Source organism: Thamnophis elegans, chromosome 8 (assembly GCF_009769535.1).
Source record: "Thamnophis elegans isolate rThaEle1 chromosome 8, rThaEle1.pri, whole genome shotgun sequence".
Classification (NCBI taxonomy): Eukaryota; Metazoa; Chordata; class Lepidosauria; order Squamata; family Colubridae; genus Thamnophis; species Thamnophis elegans.
Window position 1 is genome coordinate 37,452,773 of NC_045548.1, and position 24,904 is coordinate 37,477,676.

General features: G+C 39.8%; 1 protein-coding gene across 2 annotated transcripts in view; it reads left to right on the forward strand.

The window, feature by feature from the left end:
• The first annotated feature begins 9,427 nt into the window (after positions 1-9,427).
• Positions 9,428-24,904, forward strand: part of SNTG1 (syntrophin gamma 1) — a 136,671-nt gene continuing 121,194 nt past the window's right edge. For both annotated transcript variants that reach the window (XM_032222251.1, XM_032222252.1), the window contains exons 1-6: positions 9,428-9,454; positions 12,958-13,092; positions 15,798-15,854; positions 18,578-18,635; positions 21,522-21,565; positions 21,667-21,708. In XM_032222251.1, coding sequence (XP_032078142.1) covers positions 9,428-9,454; positions 12,958-13,092; positions 15,798-15,854; positions 18,578-18,635; positions 21,522-21,565; positions 21,667-21,708 — 363 coding nt within the window. The remainder of the gene's footprint in view (positions 9,455-12,957; positions 13,093-15,797; positions 15,855-18,577; positions 18,636-21,521; positions 21,566-21,666; positions 21,709-24,904) is intronic.

Genomic DNA, 24,904 nt, shown 5'->3' on the forward strand with positions numbered 1-24,904 from the left:
ATGCATTTTTGATTTCTATGTCACAAATTAACCGCTATGTAGAATTGTAGATGTATTAAGAATTGGTGATGACTATTTTCACATGGAGAGACCTTCAACCGAGCCGAGGTGGCGCAGTGGTTAGGGTGCAGTACTGCAGGCCACTTCAGCTAACTGTGATCTGCAGTTCAACGGTTCAAATCTCACCGGCTCAAGGTCGACTCAGCCTTCCATCCTTCCAAGGTGGGTGAAATGAGGACCCAGACTGTGGGGGCAAGTTGCTGACTCAATTTGCTAAAAAAATCTGTAAATTGCTTAGAGAGGGCTGAAAGCCCCATGAAGTGGTATATGTCTAAAATAAATAAATAATAAATAAATAAGGCAGGTGGCACAATCTTTGGAAGGAAGGCATGAATATCAAACAGTGTCTCCACATGATTGATCTGTTACCTGGAAATGGGATTTAAAATTCAGGTTATGGTAGGGTGACCAGACGTCCCGCATCTGGTGGGACAGGCACGACTTTTCATCAATTTTCCTGTGTCCCGCCCGGTTCTCAAAAAACCCCGCTTTATTTTGGGGCTTGCTGGCTCCCCGCCCATCAGCTGCCGCTAGCTCGCTCGTTAGTTCCCCCATATTTCTAAAAATCTAAGCCAGCCCAGCCTGCCGCTCACTGATTGGCCTGGACTCCAGACAATCAGTGAGCTGGCTGGGATGGAAAACGCGGCGTGCTTAAAGTTTTCCATCCCAGCCAGCTCACTGATTGGCTGGAGTCCGCTTAGTACGCAGCATGAGTTGCAGGAGTCTCCATTTCATTTCGCCTTCGCGGCCGTTTGTTTGCTTTGTTTTGCTGCTTCACTGGTGAGTAAACTGGGAATTAGTAACCTGCACGGGGTTAGTGAAACAGCTGCCGCCGCCCTCCTCCCCTTCCCTGTGTGCGAGAAAGGCGCCCGCTTGCCAAGCCCTGCCGCGCTGGTTCCTTCGCGCCCCTCCCACCCCTCTGCCTCCTCAGACCTCCACGCAAGAGCGGCAGAGCGAAGCGGCCACGGCCATCGTTTTAAATGAGGCTCCGCTCGCTGCTCATCCCGTTCCGAGCTGGGAAAGGGGCGCTTTGGCAGGGCTTCCGCAGCGCCCCCAAGGACCATCGCGTGAGGTCGTCGTCGTTGGCTGCTGCTGCCACCGCTGAGGACCTTTAGTAACCTGCACGGGGTTAGTGAAACAGCCTTTGCCGCCCTCCTCCCCTTCCCTGTGTGCGAGAAAGGTGCCCGCACCAGCCCGCTCACCCTTGGGCTCCGGGGGCAGCACCTTCCCAGCTCCGCCGCAGCCGCGCTGCTTCCTCCGCGCCCTGCGGAGTTTTCCCTGTGTCTGCCAGGTCGCGCCCGTCCTGTGTGCGAGAAACTCCGCAGGGCGAGAAGGAAGGCACTGCTCTTCTCCGCCTCCATGTGGTGTTGGGCCTTTTTTTCGCCGTCAGCGGGGGATCGCCGGAGACGCCCACCGGCAGATGGTGAGCGGGGCGCCTCCGAGGCGGGAGGGGAAACTAGTCTGGGCGCAGAAGTAGGGAAGGGAGGGAGCGCAGCGCTAATGGAGGATGCTCTTTCTCCGTCGCGATCTCCTCTTTTTATCTGTGACCATGAGCCGTTTCTTGTATGCTGCAAGGAGAGGCAGAAGCCAAGAAGAGCTGGGCCTGCCTTCTCGCTACCCTCGCTCTGCCCCGGTCACCGGGGATGGGGACAGCTCTCCACTAGACTCGCTGCCAAACTGGACGGGGAAAGGAGAAAGCTGTTCCCACCAGCCGAAGTCAGAACCATGCTGTGACCAAAGTTTGGAGAAAAATGGTTTGTGTGTGTGTGTGTGTGTGTGTGTGTTTGTTTGATTGAGCGAGGGATCCAGTAAGGGAACTGCGCCTATTTAGAAAAGGTAAATTATTGCAAACATTATCAGTCGAAGATAAGTACGGGGACAGGTTGGGTGGTAGAGAGAAAGTGATAAAAGAGTGGGAGAGAGGAAGAAAAAAGAGGGGAGAGAGACAGAAGGAGACAGAGAAGGAGAGAGAAAGTGACAAGAGGAGAGAGAAGGGAGAAGGAGAGAGAAAGTGATAGAAGAATGGAAAAGGAGGAGAAAGAGAAGAGACAAAGAGAAAGAGGGTGAGAGAGAGAAAGAGACAAAGGAGAGAGAGAGAGAGAAGGAGAGAGAAACTGACAGAAGAATGGAAAAGAAGAGAGAGAGAAAGAGAAGAGAGACAAAGAGAAAGAGGATGAGAGACAGAAAGAGACAAAGAGGAGAGAGAAGGGAGAAAGAAAGAATAAGTGAAGGAAGAATGGAAAAGAAGGAGAAAGAGAAGAGAGACAAAGAGAAAGAGGATGCGAGAGACAGAGAGAGAAGAGAGGAAGAGGAAAGAGTAGGAGAGAACCTCATTTCAACCCTGAGATGCAAATATTCTCTTTGATTGGTAATTTTATTTGGCCATTTACTATCCAATACTTTCATTTCTCCTTAAGTTCATGAAGAATTCCCTTCTTTTTATTGAATTTATCACAATACCTTGAGAACAACTTTTTCAGCATAGCTTTACAGCTATTTAAAATATATAGTAATTTAGGTCAGGTTTTCAGAACATTAGTCTATTTATAAGTCAATGGTTGCGACCATTTTTCAGACTTAGCGACCGTTGCAGCATCCTCATGGTCACGTGATCACAATTTTGTTTGGCAACAGATTCGTGTTTATGCTGGTTTCAGTGTCCTGGGGTGACCTTTTGACAAAATATAATTTTTTTAATCAAGCCCCCCCCCCCCCGGTCAATGGTGTCCCTCTTTACCAATCTGCAAATCTGGTCACCTTAGATTATGGCCATAATTCATCCAGTACCTTTGTGACATTTTCAACAGTTCAAGGACTCTTAAAAGTCTATGTCAGCCTTTGAACTACCTGGAAAAACCTGTTTGGATGATCTTCTATGAAAAACAGGGGAAGAGGTGGGAAATATTTTGCTGTTCCTTCACTGCCATGGCATAGGTTGCTCTATGTGTTCATTTCTGCTTTTGGTTTTATGCCAGCAGTATAAAACCAAAAATGTGCACTCCTCATTTCCTGTAGTTCTTCAGTGGACCTATCACCAGTGAGCTGACATAATATCTTTAGAAGCCAATTGATTAATTGCCCAGGATAGCTTGATATTCAAGTAAATCAGCAATGCCTTAATTGCAAGGTCTGGCATATCAGCAAGCTTTCCTACATTGAATTTTGAAAATTCCTCTTTCCCCCACCAAAGCAATAAGTCTTTGTAGCCAGGCCTGGAAAACCAACCCTGTAACTTCTGCAGAAGAAAGAAATATTTATCTACTGTAGCTACCGAGCTGATGATCCATCCATGGCAAATGTACCAAAACTGATTACTTCACTTAAGGAGCACCTTCACCAGTGCAGAAAATCACATTAAATGTGTAACAATTGGGGGAAGATATTATTTGAGATAAATTTATGACTAATGTTGGGGGACATGACCTTCTGAGATTCTTCTTAAAAACAGTGTCAACAAATATTTAAACACTCACATAAAACAATTGTAGGGTCCTTCTCAGCTTAGTTAGAGAGGCCACTGGTCATTCTATACTATCAGGATCCTGATTCTGTTTCAGTCACCCAATTTGAATCACACAAATTTAGAAATCTTGGTTTTGGTGAGACAAATTACTACTTGTATCCTGTGTCTCCATACCCTTTATATCTCTACTTCTGAACAAAGAAACCTTGGGAGAATCTGAGACCAGATGGTACTACTCATCTTTCCCAATGATCTGTCTGTCTGTCTGTCTTTCTCTTCCTCTCTCTCTTCTCTCTCTCTCTCTCACACACACACACACACACTCCTTTTATTCTGGATCAAGTCTTTCAGGATCTATTTTACCACCAATCTGGCATTTAACAGAAGAGAAACATCAGAAAACAGACTGAGGACAAACCAAAGATGGTAACAATAAAAAAGCCGTGACAGCAGCAACAGCAGCAGCAAAAATGCTCTTTTAGCCATGTCCACTGAGCCACTATGCCAGGCCATACAAACAAGAAGCAGAAAACCTGAGCAGTGGTGATAGAAAGGCTGAAAATAATAGAGATGACACTGACCGCAAAAACAAAGGCTTGGCAAAGCTGCTTGTGAACCATTCTATGAGATATATTGCACTATTTCTAGGCATACTGTGAATATAACACAAAATAGATTGCAGACTGCTTGTATTTTTGCATTTTAAGGTTTTAAAAACAATGAAAATTGTCTATATGTAGTCTTTTTACAAGATATATTTCTGTCAAGTATTCAATTCAGTCTCACTTCCTTAGCCTCTGTTAATAATATAATGTTATTCAATAACTTAGTTCGCCCTTTGAGGTTCTGAAAATTCAGAATTAGTTTTGCTTGTTTGGGTTGTGCTGACAAGGTTTAACCATTGACAGTATTTCATTTGTATTATGCTCCAATTTACAAATGGGAATATGTGAAAAGCATTAATCTGTTGGGCAAGTTCTTTTGTGCTGTTTTCTTGTGCAGTAATGGAAAGAACCCTTAGAACTGCATCTAAGATTTCTGGTATAGCCAATATGCAGTAAACAACAACAGCAATGCAACTTCACCAACATAAAGTTGATACATTATCCTGCTTTTAAGTAACATGACTTTCATAGAAAAGCAGTTTTAAGGTCAAATTCAATTTAGGAATGTACCTATAACTACATACTTAATGACACACTGTTGCACACAAGGCATTTCTTTGCTATATAATGGAGATGCTGCTTTTCCAAATGTCTAGAAGACATTTGAACAGTGTGGAAATTGGTACTGGAGTAACCCATAGGACCATGATGGCGAATCTATGGCACATATGCCACAGGAGGCATGCAGAACCCTCACTGCGGGTACATGAGTTGTTGCCCCAGCTCAGCTCCACTCTGCATGCATGTATGCCTCCTGCCGGCCATCTGATTTTTGGGTCTCTGCCCCACGTGCATGGGGAGTGGGGGGCGTGGTGCATCTACCAGTGGCCCATTTTTGGTCCCAGGAGGCTGCAGAGAGGTCTACTAGACCCAAAATGGGGTGCAGGGGGGGTATCGTGAGAGCATCCGTGGGGGGCAGGAGGTGAGCACAGGGGCGTCATGCACGCATGCTCAGAGAGTGTGGGAATATGGGGCATGTGTTGCACATGCATTACATTATTGGTGTGGGCGCACGCATGGAAACGTCGCACAGTGTACATGCTTTTGGCACATGACGAAAAAAGGTTAGCCATCACTGCCATAGGAGGAAGAAGGAGCCACAGAATCTCATCCTTTCCTCCACTGGGAAACTTCAATCTGGTCCCAGGTCTCCTTTTGACTAGAAGAAACTTTGACCTTTATAGAAATCTAGATACAAGCCTATTTATATTAGCGAATAATAATTTTAAAAAGGTTTGCTTTCAGGAGCACACAGTAGCATGCTATTGATTTCCCTTTGCAACAAAAATGATTTAATTGTGTTTTTTAAAATGCTTTTCAGTGTTACATAAAAGGGTTGTCTGCCAAGGGACTGTCAAGTATAATACCAAGCTGCCTATTCGGTGTTGTTTATTTGCACATCCCATCTGAGATTAGTTTAAATGAATCTGCTATTCTTGAAACTTGAGTGTCTGTCAGATGGAAGATAGAAGAAAAATGAGAATACAGCAGTTTATTTTTATTTAGGAATTGCCATATGCCGCCACCACTATCTAAAAAAATCTTCTGCATCAAAAATCTCAAATTTTGTATATTCCATTTGTAATATTCCCCTTTGACAACTTGAAAGTTGGTACTAAGTTGGGGCTGAGAAGGGAGTCAATTTTTCCACATTCCTACATATTGTGACTCACCTGTTTAAAAATATTCCACCAAACCATAAAAATTTGGAGAGTTCATTAACTAATAAAACAGCAGACACAACTGACCTTAGATAGTTGCAGTAAAATATTATTTCACAACTACCCCCAGTAGTCAGCAATATGTCCTCAATGTGAATATTTTTGCATGAACCAATTTTATATTCTTGGCTTTGAAAGCTGTTGCTATACAAGTGTAATATGTAGGCTTTTCTGAACAATCTCTATCCAAGCATAATTAAAATATGTGAGGTGTAATTGTAAAATTGCCATACAGTATTGCTTTTTGAATAGCTACCTGGTTACAAAAGTATAGTGTTGGTTTTGGCTATTTCTCTTGGTGTTCCACAACACTAAATGATTATTTAAAATAATAAATGGCTAAAATATTTTTAAAATATAAGAAATAAATAGGTGCACATTTTGGGAAGGTGATATAATTGTTCTGACCCTTTGGCTTCCCTTTGCACTTCTGATTTGGTTCATGTGCTGGCCCATATGTTCTTGTAACTTGGCAGCTTAGTGCTGATAGGACTCTATGGTGGAGAAGCAGGTTATTATCAGTAGTTGGATGGTGGGGATTCCCTTATGATCATCTCTTATGATCAGCACTATCCTTCTTTGTGTTAGCCAATCTGGTGAAAGCCTGCAACAAGGAGTTGGTTCATCTGTGCTGCCACCTGTTCATGTACTGCTGTTAGCCAGTAGGTCTGGATCACGTGCTAGTCAGGTGATGTCCAGTTCTTCAAGTTTGTGACTCACTGTTGTACTTCTGCTACTGTGATGGTGACTGGTTCCTGTTCTGGGAGATTTCTGGGATCTGCTCCAGATCCCGCACCCAATTGCACTGATATGTTTGTTTTCTTTCTTGCAAATGTTCTTCTAGTACTGTTCAGTTTTTGTTGTTGGTGGTTGTACTGATAGCAGGTTATTGCACTATAGTTGGGAGAATACCTTTGATGGTCTGAAAAATTGAACTTGGAAAAAACAACTTGCGAATGAAATATTTTATTTTAGAATAATAAATGCCACAAGACAGAGTGCTCTTATATTGCTGACCTTTGATTCTCCCAAATGTTTTCTAACAACTTATAACATAATTTTTTTTATCTCCAGTATCACAGTATAACTCCTCACCAGAGAGGATTTATTTGGGCAGAAAGTTTGACTCAATCTGAGTAAACCTTATTTTTCTGATTGGAAGTCTACCAAGAGGATAAAAATGAACTTTCCATCTTGGAAGAAATAGAATTTGTACACAGTAGTGATAGCTAAGAAAATGAAACTGAAATAGCAATGTGTAAGTCATATTGGAATCTTTTTTCTGTTTTTTCTTAGTTCTTTATTAAAAGAGGGAGCTTGGAAAGTTAAAGGTCAGATTATATGACTTAATTTTATTTTCAGACTGATGGATTATTCTGTCTTCCAACTTTTATTTCTTGTCAGTATTAACAGGTAATAATAAAGACCTTTTAAAGTAAGTTCAGTTAGTGAATATTATTGCCTGACAAAAATATAGTTCAATCTGTATTAAAGATACCAAATAAAATAATATTACAGGTAGTCCAACGTAATCTTTAGAATTTTGGTTACTAAATTACAGGATCATAAAAACACAGCATTATGCGACTGTGCTGCTTAGTGTCAGCAGCTCCTGCATTTCCAGTTGCTGTTATTAAGCAAATTCTACAATACCATTAAACACAGGGTCACATAGTCATAATTTCCTACCTCCTTCTGATTCCCCAAATATTTTGCTTTTTGGAAGCTGGCAATGAAGGTCAGAAAAGGCGATCAGAAATTATGATGTCACTGCGGGATGCTGTGACATTGTAATTTTAAGGTGATCACCAGATGGCCAGATTGTAATCACATGAACATTGGTATTCTGCCACAGTTGTTCAGCAGTTGCATTAATGAAGGACCATTTGTGGTTTAGCACTTATATTAAAATGGTCACTGAACAAGTGGTCATTAAGTAAGGACTACCTGTATGACTGGGGCATATATTTTGCATATATTTTAATGTGGGTTTTTTTTATGCCATAGCTTCAAAATTTTACACTTGTATGTATGCAAATAATGAGTGTCTGCAAAATGTGTAGACTTTAGAAGATGCACTGTGCATTGTGTGTTTTAGCTACCACATTAATGCAGTAATCTGGTGTACGTTCCTTTTTGGATGTTTTTAGCCCAGAAGCAAGCTTTCTACCATGTGATTTATATTTTATTCAAAGTATTGTACTTTAGTGTATATGAGTGTATATAGTTAAAAAGTAAAAGATTGATAAGTAAAGTAGTTCAATATTTGTTAAACTGATACTCTGAAATATAATGTATTCGTATTACTAGTTTGATTTGTTTAAAGTTGCATTATTTCCATTTTTAATTAAATATAAATAACGTAATAGTGAATTTCAATTTAGAATAGGAAAATGATAGATGTGTTCCTGATCCTAAAACTAAAGTCACTGGTTGAAAAGTACAGGAAATTCCTCTGTGAATCTGATGAAATTTCAGTTAGAAAGCAGGGCCCAGCTTCAGAAAACTGCAACCAAAGGAACTTTACAGATTAATTCATTTCTGGATACAATCTTTGAATAGCCTCAACTGTTTGAATGACACACTTTATTTCATGATATAATTTTTTTCCTCAATAAATTTGTCTGGTGGTGCTATCATTTTCACACTTACTTCATAGTATTTTGATTTATTTTTTTTTAGACGTTTATAACCACCTGTCTCACAAATGTAACAATAAGCAACCAGTTAAAACCATTAAAAACAATGAATCAAATCAAAATAATAATACAAAGGGTTTATTTGTTAGCCATGTTTGGTGGTTTTATATGCTCACACTGTTTCTTGATTGTGAAAACTGCACGCAAAATTAAATAATGTGGCAGGTATTTCCATAAACATAAACCTCACTCTTTTCTCTAAGTATGCAGATGGGATGATGCACTGTTTTGGCTTTTCCACTTCCTCACAGTACACAGATACACAAAAAAATATTATTTCTATTATCCTTTTCTTCTTCCTTTTTCAATACCATTTAGTTTTTTACTAATATTTCAGATTTTCATCTAGGAATTTACATTGTTAAAAATTATTTTGTACTGAAGTAGAATAAGCCAGTGAACTTACATTTATAGCCAAATTAGAATGTGGGATGATATTTCATATGCAATTCATTTGTAGGTAGTTTTAAATTAGCTAGCCTTCACCCAAAGGTGCTTTTCAAACGGCAGTTGGATTTTCCTTGTTTTTTTTCCCCTTGAAAACATTTTGCTTCTTATCCAAGAAGCTCATCCAGAACTGAAGAAGCAAAATGTTTCAAGGAAAAAACCAAGAAAGTCCAGTGGCCTTTTGAAAAGCATCTTTGGGACAACCATGACCTAGATGGTTGAGAATAGACATTTAGATAACCTTAAATGGTATTTAATGTATAACTTAGAATACCTTAAATTTGGGCATCTTTCTCCTTTGTTGTGTTAATTTTTTTAATTAAATATCTTTCTTTCCTTCCTTTAGACAATTATCTCTTGGTGCCATAGCACATGGATTTCAAGACTGCATGTGAAGAGGTGCAAATTTTTCTAACTTAAGCATGTACATATGTGCTTATTTTATCTCGTTTACTCTCATGATAAACTGTGTGGATTATATGATTTATTAAATGGAGGTTTGCATATTTAAAAATAAAGCAAAACTTTATCAGCTTCATAGCCAGGGCAGGGACAGGCGACTTCTCAAACTTCCATTCTTTGAATGTTTTGTGTTTACAAAATCAAGCTTCATACAAATGCAAAGATGATTTTAATAGGGCTACACTTCACTTAATATCATATCTACAATTATAACCATGTATATATAAGAAAACAATGAACCATAAAAAAAAACTCTTTATGTGTTCATGGACACGTTATGCATGCATTCTTTTTGTCCCCTTTAATTCCATGCTGACCATTGGACTATGAATGTGGTATGCAAAGTCTTTATTTTCATTTCTTTACCTAGCTTTTTCTACATTTATCTCCTAATCTTCCACTTCCTTTGTTTTCCATATTCTAGCATCATTAAGAACTAATTATAAATAACGCTAGAATTTTTTGAAAAAAGTGTTGTATGACTACTAATGAATTTATTAGCATTAACCCAAAACAAAATAATATGAGCTTTAATTTATTTGAGGCTCATCTGTCAGTTCCCTCTATGGGGAATTGAACTCATGGGTCATTGCATTTTTTATGTGATTATATGCAGTACATTAGTTTTAGATGGTCTTCAGGCTCTGGAGCTCAGGAGTGTTGGTGGGTGGAATATATAGGGGCCACCTTTAAAATACTCGATATTTAGCATACTCTTTTTTCTTAAACTCTGAGACTGGAAATACAGGTATTATATTAGGTCATGCTCTTATGTATGAGGTATGTCTATAGAGAAATCCCTTTTGATCTCCAATAAGGATAGAACTCATAAAATTGTATACTTGAGGACATGGTGTAATACAACCTCCATATCTCTCTAGTTTGAAAGTGTAAGTAAAAGGAAGTAGACTTAGAATAATGGATAAATTTGAATAAGAATGGAGTAAAATGATTAGAAACTATTCAGATAATTACAAACAGTTTTAAATTAGCAAGCTACTAATAAAAAGTGAAAGAGACAAAAGCCTAGGATGTGTTCTTCTAAACATCCCTGAAGTAGGGTGTATTGCAATGTTGAATAGCCAAAGTGGGATAAAAAATTGATGCTACTGATAATTAAATGTCGAGATCAAGAGCCGAGGTGGCGCAGTGGGTAGAGTGCAGTACTGCAGGCTAGTTCAGCAGTTCAGCGGTTCAAATCTCACCGGCTCAGGGTTGACTCAGCCTTCCATCCTTCCGAGGTAGGTAAAATGAGGACCCAGATTGTGGGGGCGATATGCTGACTCTGTAAACCGCTTAGAGAGGGCTGAAAGCTCTATGAAGCGGTATATAAGTCTAACTGCTATTGCTATTGCTATAAGCTTCATGCGTAATATGTATATATATTACATCAACATGAATGATTGTAGATCTGAAATAAAATTAGAATTCTATTCATTCTAAAGGTTAAAACTTGTCTTATTTATATAAATCACTGCTTTTTAGAGTCAGAACTGGAATAATAGGATGTATTGTATAGCCACAACTATTGTACTGTGAAATAATACTAGGGGGTTCATATCACTGAATTGGTTGTGTGTGTTTGCTGGGATATGTTTTGTTTTTGCTTTTCTCATGCTTAATTTCTTTATTCATTCTGAATAGGTTTTGCCTATGTGCATCCCACTGCTCACTCTTATTTTAATTTCACTGTGATGCTTAATTAGGCCTACTGTATAGTTAGATGTTATTTAATTCTTGCCCCTAGCTTTTTTCATCAAGCTGCTTGGGAGAGTTTATAAGGTAATTAGCCAGGAGACAAATATAGAGTCAATAACACAACTTAACTATGCACATTTTTTTCCAAGAAATGTTGTGCCAGGAAACCATCAAATGAATTAGGAACTGTTCTTCCAATATACAGATAGACACACATTTCTGCCATCCAGCTAACCTTATTTGGTGGAGATTAATAGAATTAAATGTCACCCTGTATTTGTTTTCCATCATTCCTGTTTTTTTTCTGTCTTCCAAAAATCATATTTGTTTTCTAAGCTGCTATCATCAAGTTCAAATGCAAAGAAGCAAGAAAATTTAGAGAGAGGGGTGTGAAGAACCAGAGCCAATCATAAAATTCTAAAATTGAGGACATACTATTGATTCCAGGCTGCACATAATGCTCGGACATGAGTTTGTTGGAATGGATGAATGTAATATTTATTCTTAATATTTAACATTTCTTGGCTGACATAATGACAGCAGATTTTATAACAGCCCTCCAGGGGTTTTGGACTATTCTTCCTTGTATTTAAAACCAGTACATCTGAAGACTTGTCTGGTTGAGGAAGGGTATTCGAGTCTATAATGTACTGAACAGGCTTACAAACTTGTTCCTTGTTTCAAGAAACAGTTCGTTTCCGATGGGATTTCCATATTTGGAGACGTATGCACCTGGCTACTCTACAAAGAGGTTGTTAGATGTTGGAGATATCTGTTTTGGGTAATAAAATGTAGAGAATAACTGAAGTAGAATAACTATCCATGTGTCAATACTACTTCAGAAATTCAAAATAGGAAAAAGAGGATGAAGTCAGAGATCATTGCACTCTCCAAGCATATAAACTGTCCATTCAGAAAATTCTGCATGTCCTTAAATTCCAATGAAAGGAAGGTGAATCAGAAAAATAATTAATCAATTAATTTTTTTAGAAAAAGAAGTTAGAAAAGTTTTGAAGTAGAAAGTCTGTTGTAGGTGATGCAACATTTCTAATAGCTATAGTGACCTTGGTCTTTTCAAAATAGCTGTGGATTAATTTTAATTAATTGATAAATTCACAAATCTAGGCTACAATCTGAAAAGCACTTGTATTGAATTTGTATTTGTACATTGAAGAGTTATTTACTGGATTATTATAATAAAACAGAGTGATGATTAATGGAACTTTTCATTGTCTTTCTGTGATCCCAGTTGAGATCTTGGCTGTTGAGTAATCCTAGTAAATTTACCAGTAGTTAAATAAATCAAATGCTGTAACTTAAACAAAAAAGTATCAGTGTGCAATTCTATCAAATAATGTGCAAGTTGTATTTTATTTGCCTATGTAGGATACTGAAACATAAGCCCTGCTATTGCAAAAATGTTTTTTAGTTTATGATCACATTTTAGAAGTTTTAGTCCTCCATCCATATACAAAGTACAGATACTTTCAATATTGAAATGTTATTAATGTCTGAGTTTCCAAATTTCTATTAATAATTTTTGCCTTGCATGTTTCAATATTTTTTACTTACGTCTAATAATTGGGAGAATTTTAATGGATCATTTGAGATATACCTTATTTTATTGGTTTTACTGAATATTCCAGTTAAAAACTAAAGGAAACTTTTTTGATCCTTAGAATAAATAGTCCATAAACAATTTGACAACTAATAAAACTTTCTTCTTCTTCTGCCTTTTAAAGTCAAAGACAGGGATTTGTTTGCTACAGGATGGTAATCAGGAGCCTTTCAAAGTGCGGCTGCACTTAGCCAAAGATATTTTGACAATTCAAGAACAAGATGTCATCTGTGTGTCTGGTGAACCATTTTATTCTGGAGTAAGTAACATACTTCATAGTAGCTTCCAGATTAAAGCTGTTATATATTTTGAACTTTCAGTTGTTTTTCCACATAGAAATATCAAAGTAGATGAAGTGATATATACTGAATTCAAAATGATATTGTGTCTTTAAAAAAACAGCGAGATAAATTAGGAAGACTTCCTGTTACTTTTTTCTGGAATAAGATCTCTTGATCTTTGGTTTCTGGCTTGCCTCTAGCTTCCATTTTTGGTTCTGGTTAACATCTTGTTCCATGACTACTTCTTAATTTTACATTGCTTCCCCACAATCTGATGAGTGCAGATAGATAGTATAAATATATATTAATAGAATAATGTCATTTAGAAAAAGTAGAGATTTCAAGCATCTGTTGTAAGAATGAAATGGAGTATGGGATTACTAGTAATAATTAATAATATTTTTGCATTAAAATTAAGAAGAAAAAATTCTTTTTTAAAGAATACACTGAACCAGCACTGGATGATTGAGATTAAAAGGTTGATTAAGTGAGTAAAGATAAATGAGGAGAATTTAGGAAGAGAACAACCAGCACACATAGAATTCCAAACAAAATCTACAATGTCAATCTAACTAATCAAGTTCCACAGATGCCAGTAAGATCTTGAACCCCAAAATATAGGCAAGGCTCACTGAGTGAGGATTGCCCCAAAGAAACCTTTGCTGGAAGATTATTAATTCAGCTTCCCCCCCCCACCCCCCCGATTTCTTCTTTAACTATATTCCAGTTGAGCTATAATCAAAACGATGTCTAGAAGACACTGGCCTTTGTGGGGGACATATCATTGTTTGAACAATTCGGTGAAAACACTCAGTTTTGGATGCCTGAAAAAATAAACTAGCATAAGATCCTAAAAACACAATGTTCATCCTTATTCTTATTAGTTGCCAACACAACACCAGCAATTTGGCCACAGATTATTACCAAATTATTCAACATAGTGAAAGCTAAATTCAGAACAGGAAAACAAAATGCCTAGCAACCTTGAATATCTCCCTCATTATGAAAGATTAGAGCATTTGGGCCTCTTAACATAGAAAATTGTAGACTGGTCAAGCTGTATATAACATCACAGATCGTATGAAGACAGTGAACAGATCTCTCAAAATACTAGGAGAAGAAGTGATTCTAGGAAGCTGCTGGGAATATTTAAAATATATGTTTACATTGTTCTCTGTACAGAATATAATTAATCCGTGGTGATGAGTATTAATTTGGATAACTTTAAAGAACATTACCTAAATTCACAGAAATTCTGTCATCTTGAAGTGTATTATACTTGGACTGTGGCAAATTGTCTACAAATGCCTGCTACATGGGAACAATGTTAAAACGTAAGAGCTATTTTCTGTGATTTTGGTTCAATTTCCTTTTAAAGCTAACAATATTAATGGCTAATGCCTCAAGTTAATGATTCCTGTATACATCTGGTTCCTAACAAAGAAAAAAATGCTGAATTTATGCAGATTCTGGCCCAATGTAGCAAGGCTATTCATGGGCTTTAATGCTGATTTTAAAAAAGATTGCCTTACATTGGTCAATGGAACATTTGAAAAGACCTAATGCCTAATTACAGAGATTTAGATGTTGAATAATGAGTGCATATATAGCTTTGTGTTATACATTTATAACGTATAATGTATAAATGTTATACATTTATAGTTGAATCACCCAGAAAATAAACAAATATAACTTAAGTGCAATACTTCTCAGTTAATGAAACTGTAATTTCCATTGCTAAATGATGCAGTTATAAAGCATGGTATTGTGTGACCACATTGCTTAGGGATGGTAATTCTGGCACTTCCAGTTGCTGTTGTTAAACAAGGATCAAAGGTCATTTAGTGGATATCTCCTGGAAATTTCCTACTGACTTCCAACAAGCAAAGTCAGTGGGAAGCTGGTAGGAAATTAAAACTCCCAGCCTGCTCACAAGCAGTGGTGATGGCCAAGCAGGCTGGTGGGCAAGTAAGTAGCTGCTGCTGGCTGCAGGAAGGTGTGAGAGTGGCCAAGTGGCACAGTGCAAACATAGTGAAGCTTGGGGTGGCTGCTGCAGAGTGTGGTAGAGTCCAGTGTGTCACATCTGGATGGAGACAGAGCTGGTTGCTGCAGAGTGCAAGATGCTGGAATGATATAAGCATGGCAGGTCTTGTGGCTATTGCAGAATACATGAAAGTGCACAATGGGCCAGCGAGGCATGATGCAAGGGGCTGAGGGTGACTGCTGCAGTGTAGAGGAGACGTAACAATTTGCAACCTTCTTTGCTATAGCTTTTCTTTGCTTTTGGGAAGCTAACAGGGAAGGTTTCCAATGGTGATCTAGCATATGGGAACAAACTCACTGCAACCATATAAGTGTAAGCCAGCTGCCAAGAACCTAGATCTCCATCATATGAGGGAAGGATGGCTGGAACATTGAGGGCCAATCATAAGTACCGCACTTTCAGCACTGTCGTAACTTCAAACTGTCACTGAAAAAGTGGTCATTAAACCAAGCACTAGCTCTATTTGTGTTTTTCGTTCAGATTGTCACTTTAGATACGTATATATGTTTTGCAATTTTATATGACAATACATATATGAAATTCAAAACTCGATAATGGTTATATAGCAAAGCCAAAAAGAAATAATGCAATGTGACTGTGTTGTTTTTAAGGAAATATTTAAATCTGATTTATTTTCAGGAAAGAACTGTAACAATTAGAAGACAAACTGTAGGAGGATTTGGATTAAGTATAAAGGTAGTATGATATTCTTCCTATTGCTCTGTGTGTGTGTGTGTGTGTGTGCGCGTGTGCGTGTGTGCGTGTGTGTGTCTGTCTGTCTGTCTGTTTGTATCAAGCATGGATTTTATATTTTAGGGAATATGTTTAATAAGATCAATAAGTTGCCATACATAAGTTGTATTTCTTTGTCCATTCAGTGTATTATGAAAGCTTTTATTATTTACTTTTAGAATACTGGAGTCATTCGAATTGTGGTCTTAAATGGCATTTAAAATGGGTCTTAATAAAAGCTGAGTTAAAATAGCTGTCACATTACAACCAATGAATAAATCTACAATTCTGCATTCTTCCAAACTTCCTTGTTAATAAAACATAAAATATTATTTGGTATTACAATTTTGCTGTAGTTATGGTAATTATATTAAATTATTCAATTATCTTATGATGATAAGATAGAAAAATATGTTGAGAATACAGACTGAAAGATAAGGCAATGGGCACTTCCTTATTCCATTATTATATATAAAAGTATGTAACAAAATAGAGTGCTGCCCAAAATTGCATTTTACTGTCCTTTCATGCAGTGAGAGATAAATATAAATCATGAATGTATTCTCCCCTGAAATAATTGCATAAAGCCTGAAATAGACAATGTATTAATAGTTTGTTCTCTTATGCTTTTGATAGTCATCTTTCTTTACTAAAGTTTCAGTCAAAACTTCAATATTTATGGATGTTTTTAGCAAATTAGGAAATTAACTTTTTAGTTGCCTTGTTTCTGCTTCTTTTCTTCTAATTATTTTCCACCATTATATTTTCCAAACCTAAACTTGTGATATGAATAGCTGACTATCTCAAAAACGCAGCTAAGGGTCTGATGCAAAAGCTTTGTTTTATCCTTGTCACTCTTTGGAACAGGCCATGATCTGAAGACTTATTTTTTTTACATTTGTTTGTTTAACCGAACAACAAGGAATAGCAAGCGGCTCCTTTTCTTTTGTCTGCATTCCATGTGAGACAATCACACTAGTGACATCACAACGAGCTGGTCTCCATGCATTGAGGGTTATTCTCTGCAGCAGAGAGCTTTTGTGTATGGATGTGTGCTTTTATCATTAGAGTTCCAGTGCACATGATAATAATAAGGCTTCTTTGTACAGATGACAGCACTTTAATCATATCTTCATTTATACCATTACTATAATCATAAATAGGGAGCAATAGCAATAGCACTGACTTATATACCACTTCACAGTGCTTTTACAGCCCCCTCTAAGCGGTTTACAAAGTTTACAGCCTATTGCTCCCAACAATTTGGGTCCCCAGTTTACTGACTTCAAAAGGATGGAAGGCTGAGTCAACCTTGAGCCTGGTGAGATTCGATCTGCCCAATTGCAAGCAGCCGGCTGTCAGCAGAAGTAGCCTGCAGTACTGCACTCTAACTACTGCTCCACTGCGTCTCTTAGGAGCTGTTTTTAGATCTTTTTATGTCACATTGAATGTACAAAAATGACTGAATGGGTTTATCTCATTAGCTTCTCCCTTCTTCTTCCTCTCAAGCCTCCGAATCACTTTCCCCAATCCCCAGAGATGCATTATCTTCTTCCTGGCTTCAGAATTACCTCAGTGACTCTTTCTCTGAAAGTCTCCATCAAAATCTACCTTTTTAAAATTTAGAAACAGTTCATTTATTGCTGTCTCGATTGTTGCTTTGAGGTTCTGCTTAACTCACACTATCATTTTAAGATTCTTTGTTATCAAAATTGGTTCAATCAAACTATACCAGCTTCTAAATCTGTTATTTTTAAAGTGGTAAATAGTATTAATTTTCAGAGCTATCTCTAGCACAAAGAAATTCCCATGACTATTGATTGTAGGTTTGATTACATATTGCATGCAATGCACATAGAATAGCTTTATTTTTACACATTAAAAAAATCTCAAAATTTCCAATAAATATTGAGATAAAACTTTTTTAATAACTCCAAAGGTTATGATGCTTGAATAGTGAATTTTGGTATAGAAAAGCCAAATAGGACTGTTTAAAAAATAATGTATACTTTCAAAGCTTTCTTCCTTCTTTTCTTCCTTGGCAACATGAATCAATGGACTGTTTAAAAAAATAGAAAAATGTACCTTCAATTATTTGGCTTTTCATTTTTTTTAACCACTCAATGTGGGGTAAAACATTGTTATCCCCACAATGTAAAACAGTAATTTCTAAACTATCTTTGAACTCTTATTTTATTTTGTGCCTGATTTTCTATTAATTTTCTTACTGACTTTTGTGAACGTAAGAATGGAAAATAGAAAATCAAAAGAAACCAGGGGAAACTTTACATTCCATTCATCCTTCAATTGTATGCTTTTGTTTGTATTTTCTTTTTGCCAGCCAGACAAGAAAATACTCATCCCTGTTTCAGAATTAGGCCCATTTCATTTTTATGAAGTGGATTTGATGCCATAATATGAGAAATCTAGGAAAAGCTACAATGAATTCCTTTGTCAATAATTTCTTCTTTTTTTCTGTATGCAGACTATCATGATATTGCCAGCATTTTTTCCCCTTTACAAAAGGATTGATTGTATCCATGCGGTCATTAGCAAAAAGAATGATGAAACAGTTATTTTACTCGTTTTGAATTTTCAAAAAAGAAGCTAAAGCTATAGAAATGTAGTAATAGAATATTTATAAGTTAACAGTAGACTCAATGAAGTATGATCTCTTTATTTTATAGGGAGGAGCAGAGCATAATATTCCTGTGGTGGTTTCTAAAATTTCCAAAGAACAACGAAGTAAGTTATTTCTCAGTTTCTGTAATAAAATTAACTATGTGTTTCTTTCTTCTTTTATTTTTATTTCCTGATTCACAGCCTGATTTTTTGGAGAGGGAAATCATTATAAATGTGAGCACAATATTTTCAATGTTCACTACTCACTAAGTGACTCAGAATACTAACAAAGACTAAAAACAGTAGTATTAAAAACAACAACAACAATAAAAGTATAACATAGACCAGTAATGGCTAACCTTTTTCAGACCGAGTGCCTAAACAGCATTGCCTGAACCCCCAAAATGCAATCTGTGTGTGCCCCCCCACATGCCACACACCCCGCAAGTGCCCCCATGCATTCCCATGCAGGGCCCCCGCACATACCCTGCCACCCCCATGCATGCCCCATGTGGGCCTTCCAACCCCCACACATGTGCAGCAGAAACCCTGAAGGTCAGCTGGCTGGCAGGAGGCATGCATGCATGTGTGGCAGAGCTGAACTGGGGCAATTGCTGGTGTGCCCACAGAGAGGGCACTGTGTGCCAATTCTGGCACATGTGTCATAGGTTCGCCATTACAGGCATAGACCAATCAAGAGCAAAACATGCACTTCATAAAATTACACCGTGTCTATATAATATTTATTTATTTATTTATTTATTTATTTATTTATTTATTTATTTATTTATTTATTTGTTAAATTTCTAGGCTGCCCAATCCCGGAGGATTCCGGGCGGCTTACAAAGAAAGAAAAAAGAAAAAAAGAAAAGCAAAATAAAAGAATAATTTAAAAATTCCCAACACGCATACATTTCTGATCGGGGCTGGGCCTTAACAATAAGGTCAGCAGCCCCAGGCCTGCCGGAACAGCCAGGTTTTAACAGCTTTTCTGAAAGACATGAGAGTGGGTAAGGTCCGGACCTCTGGGGATAGCTGGTTCCACAGGGTCAGAGCAGCCACAGAGAAGGCTCTCCTCCGGGGGCCCGCCAGCCGACATTGTCCGGCTGACGGCATCCAAAGGAGGCCCACCCCGTGGGATCTTATCGGCCGTTGGGAGGTGTGTGGCAGTAGGCGGTCTCGTAGATACACTGGTCCTGAGCCATGTAGGGCTTTAAAGGTAATAACCAACACCTTGAATTGCGTCCGGAGACCAATTGGCAGCCAGTGCAGCTCGCGGAGGACAAGTGTAATATGGGTGTATCTCGGTACACCCAAAATCGCTCGGTACACCCAAAAGCTGTAGTCTCCGAATGCGTTTCAAGGGTAGCCCCATGTAGAGCGCATTGCAATAATCCAGCCTTGAGGTGACAAGGGCGTGAGTGACCGTTTGAAGTGCCCCCCGGTCCAAGTAGGGCCGCAATTGGTGTACCAGACGAACCTGGAAAAGCCCCCCTGGTCATAGCCGACAGATGGTGTTCCATTGTCAGCTGTGAATCCAGGAGGAACCCAAATTGCGGGCCCTCTCTGAGGGGTGTAAGTCTTCACCCCCCCAGGATCAAGAACGGACTGTCTGAACTGTCCTTCGGGGGTAACATCCAAAGCCACTCGGTCTTATCGGGATTGAGCACCAATTTGTTCATCCCCATCCAGATCCTGACAGCTTCCAGGCATTGGCACATCACATCTGTCGCTACACTGAGCTAGCACGGGGCAGATAGATACAATTGCGTATCATCTGCATATTGATGGTATTTTATCCCGTGCCGTCGTATGATCTCACCCAGCGGTTTCATGTAGATGTTAAATAGGAGGGGGGCCTAGGGGTCGACCTCTGTTCCCCAACCAACACCGACTGCGACCTACCGGAGAGGTAAGAGGAGAACCACCGTAAAACGGTGCATCCCACTCCCACCTCCTCCAGACGTCGCAGAAGGATACCATGGTTGATGGTATCAAAATCCACTGAGAGGTCGAGAAGCATCAGGATAGAGGAATGCCCTCTATCCCTGGCCCACCAGAGATCATCGATCAGTGCGACCAAAGCGGTTTCTGTGCTGTACTCAGGCTTGAAACCAGACTGAAAGGAATCCAGATAATCCACTTCATTCAAGGTCTGTCGGAGTTGAAGTGCCACCACCTTCTCAACAATCTTCCCCAAAAAATGAAGGTTGGAGACAGGACGGTAATTTTCAAGACGGCTGGATCCAGGGAAGGCTTCTTGAGGAGGGATCTTACCACTGCTTCCTTTAATGGTTGCGGGAAAGACCCCTCCTGCAAAGAAGCGTTGGTAATCGCCTGGAGCCAGCCGCGTGTCACCTCCCTGCTGGTCGAAACCAGCCAGGAGGGGCACTGGTCCAGTAAACAGGTGGAAGTGCTCATCGCTCCCATGGCCTTGTCCACTTCCTCAGGGGTGACAAATTCGAACTCATCCCAGGAAATCCGACTTAGACTTACCCTCGGCATCTCGGCTGGTATTGCCCAAGCGGAGTCAAGGTCTGTCCGAAGCTGAGTGATTTTATCCGACAGAAACTGAACAAATTCCTCAGCTCTTCCCTGCAGGGATTCCCCCACCCCCTCACCTATATGCTGATCCAGCTCCTGAAAATGAACTAGACAAACACCTGGATCTCATCAGATCACACATTGTTTAATTGCTTGGATGTGGGCCATCTAAAGTCTTTGTAGATTTGTAGGTTGATCAGTGATAACTGGAGATAGTCTGCTTTTTATTCTCTGTGAAGTGTTGTATTTTTTAAGTTTGTGAACACATATGCTAAGATTTTTCTTTTAGGTTTTTAGGGAAATCAGTTAAGGCACTATTTAGGTCGGGATAAACCTGCAGTTTTTTTTCCAATTATTTTTCATTGTTTTATTTATATATTGCCCACTGATGCTGCCATTGGAAAATTATAGAGAAGACTGAAATGTAAAATGTCCTTCCTTCCTTCCTTCCTTCCTTCCTTTCAGCGGAACTCTCAGGCCTACTGTTCATAGGAGATGCAATTCTACAGGTAGGTAAACAAGTTGTCTTTTAGTCAAATCTTATTTATTTATTCTTCCTCTATGCAGAGTAGAGGACCCTTTCCTCAAATTATTATTTCTTCCTCAACAGATTAATGGAATTAATGTAAGAAAATGCAGGCATGAAGAAGTGGTGAGTTTTATAACCTTTTCTAACCCATTTTAGTTTCTAATGTAAATTGATGTTGCTACACTTTTATTAATTGTTCATTATGAACTCTACTTTACTCTGAGGTTGTTAAATGATTATAATATTTAGATAGTGTACCTTCTTTATGGATGTGACATCACTCATTATATTAGGATTTTGCCATTCAATTTTTTTCTGGAGATATTTTGTAGCTACAAAATTGTCAGAAAACTAACTTTTGCCAGTGTATTTTCCACCATAAAAAAATAGAAATGAAAATCTTTTCTTGAGCATATTTTATTTTCAATCCTCTAGAAAGAGGAAAAATGGCATTTTTCTGTCACCTGTAACATTTGAGACTACTTGCCTAGTTTGGGAATCTCTCTATGTAGGCTTGTAATATTGTAAGGCTAGACTCCTTCTCATATAGGTCTCACTTTAATAAGACAAATGAAGTGTGACTTACAGGACAGCAATTTATTTTGAAGGATTTTTTAGATGTTATTTTAAACCTTCAGGCTTTACAAGGACATTTAAAATCTTTCCTCATGCTTTATCTTCAGAACATATGATATACAAGATAAAAGGTTCAGAGAGACAAAACAAAATCAGGAATACGCAGTTTTCATTAAGTTATTACAGATATAAAATACATATAAAATCACAAGTTTGATGTGAAGATTTTATTTTTGCACCTCATTATAACTATTATTTGAACTGAAAGTAAAATTCTCACTTGTGTCAATAGGAACTATAGTTCAATGTAAATAGCTGGTATGGAAGTCCAGCTGTAATCCGGATTAGCACCATAATGGGAGATAAAAATGTTAAAATCTCTCTTATCCCATCAAACTATTGATTCAGGTCATATTACTTGTTCTTGTTAAGGACTTATTGCCTGCTTGGCTCTATTTTAGTTAGCTATCTTTAAAAATTAGAGGACGGATATGATCAAGGAATTTAAGAATGTATTCAGGAGGTTTGACTTCCTGTGGTGATATCATCGTGCTTGGAGCTGAGGAACGGGAGCTCTTCTAACCTCTAACTCTAACTTCTTCGTTTGGGCTCATTTCTGAGCGCTGTGGATCCTGAAGGGACCAGCAGATTAAGGGGGAAACTCTGAAGATGTTGGGGTGATAAGGCAAATCCCCCAGTGGGTAGGAGAAACCCACTAGAGATTTAGAGATTTAGAGATTTATTAATATTTGTAGGCCGCCCTTTTCCCTGAGGGGACTCAGGGCGGCTCACATAAAATCGGGGAAGGGGAGATACAGACATTAAGATAAGACATATAATAAAATAATAAACAACATACATTCATCATTCGGGAGGGGAATTATCCTTGTCCCCAGGCCTGACGGGCGAGCCAGTTCTTCAAGGCTGTGCGGAAGGCCTGGACGGTGGCGAGGGTGCGAATCTCTACGGGGAGCTCGTTCCAAAGGGTCGGGGCTACTACTGAGAAGGCCCTCCTCCTTGTAGTTGCCAGCCGACACTGGCTGGCCGATGGTATACGGAGGAGGCCTAATCTATGTGATCTTATTGGTCGCAGGGATGTAATTGGCAGAAGGCGGTCTCTCAAGTATCCAGATCCACTGCCATGTAGGGCTTTATGGGTGACTAATAGCACCTTGAAGCGCATCCGGAGATCGACAGGTAGCCAGCGCAGCTCGCGGAGGATAGGTGTTATGCGGGTGAACCGAGGTGCACCCACAATCACTCGCGCGGCCGCATTCTGTACTAGCTGAAGTCGCCGGATGCTCTTCAAGGGCAGCCCCATGTAGAGCACGTTGCAGTATTCCAGCCTAGAGGTCACAAGGGCCCGGGTGACTGTTGTGAGAGCCTCCCGATTCAGGTAGGGTCGCAACTGGCGCACCAGGCGAACCTGGGCGAATGCCCCCCTGGTCACAGCCATTAAATGGTGGTCAAACGATAGCTGTGAGTCCAGGAGGACTCCCAAGTTGCGAACCCTCTCTGAGGGGTGTAGAATTTGACCCCCCAGCCTGAGTGATGGAATATTGGTCGAATCTCTGGGAGGGAAACACAACAGCCACTCGGTCTTTTCTGGGTTGAGCACGAGCTTGTTAACCCTCATCCAGTCCATAACAGCTTCGAGGCCGCGGTTCATCACGTCTGCCGCTTCATTGAGTTGGCACGGGGCGGACAGATACAGTTGAGTATCGTCCGCATATTGATGGTATCTAATCCCGTGCCTGCGAATGATCTCACCCAGCGGTTTCATGTAGATGTTGAATAGTAGGGGGGATAAGACCGAGCCCTGAGGCACCCCATAAGTTAGGGGCCTAGGGGACGATCTCTGCCCCCCCACTAACACCGACTGCGACCTGTCCGAGAGGTAGGAGGAGAACCACCGCAACACGGCGCCTCCCACTCCCACCTCCCGCAGTCGTCGCAGAAGGATACCATGGTCGATGGTATCGAAAGCCGCTGAGAGGTCGAGGAGAACCAGGATGGAGGAATGTCCTCCATCTCTGGCCCTCCAGAGATCATCGGTCAATGCGACCAAAGCGGTTTCTGTGCTGTAACCGGGTCTGAAGCCTGACTGGAAGGGGTCTAGATAGTTTGCTTCCTCCAAGGACCGCTGGAGCTGGAAGGCCACCACCTTCTCAACAACCTTCCCCAGAAAGGGGAGGTTGGAGACTGGACGATAATTATTAAGGATAGCTGGATCCAAAGATGGCTTCTTCAGGAGGGGTCTCACCACCGCCGCTTTCAGTGCGGCGGGGAAGTTCCCCTCCCGAAGTGAGGCGGTGACAACCGCCTGGATCCAGCCTCGTGTCACCTCACTGCAGTTAGTAACTAACCATGAGGGACACGGATCCAGTACACAGGTGGAGGTACTTACAGCCCTCATGGCCTTGTCCACATCCCCGGGGGTAACGTCTTGAAACTCAACCCAGAGTTGTTCAAATTGATCCTCCTGTGCCTCGGCTGGAGCTGCAGGGGTGGAGTCCAAGTCCGACCGAAACCGAGCAATTTTGTCCGCTAAGAATTGGGCATACTCTTCGGCTCTGCCCTGCAAGGGTTCCCCCGCTTCCCTTTTGTTCAGTAGGGAGCGGGTTATCCTAAACAGGGCGGCCGGGCGGGACTCAGCGGACGCAACCAAGGTGGCTATATGGGATCTTTTTGCAGCCCTAAGTGCCCTGGTGTATTCCTTGGTGCAGGTGGTTACCATTGCTCG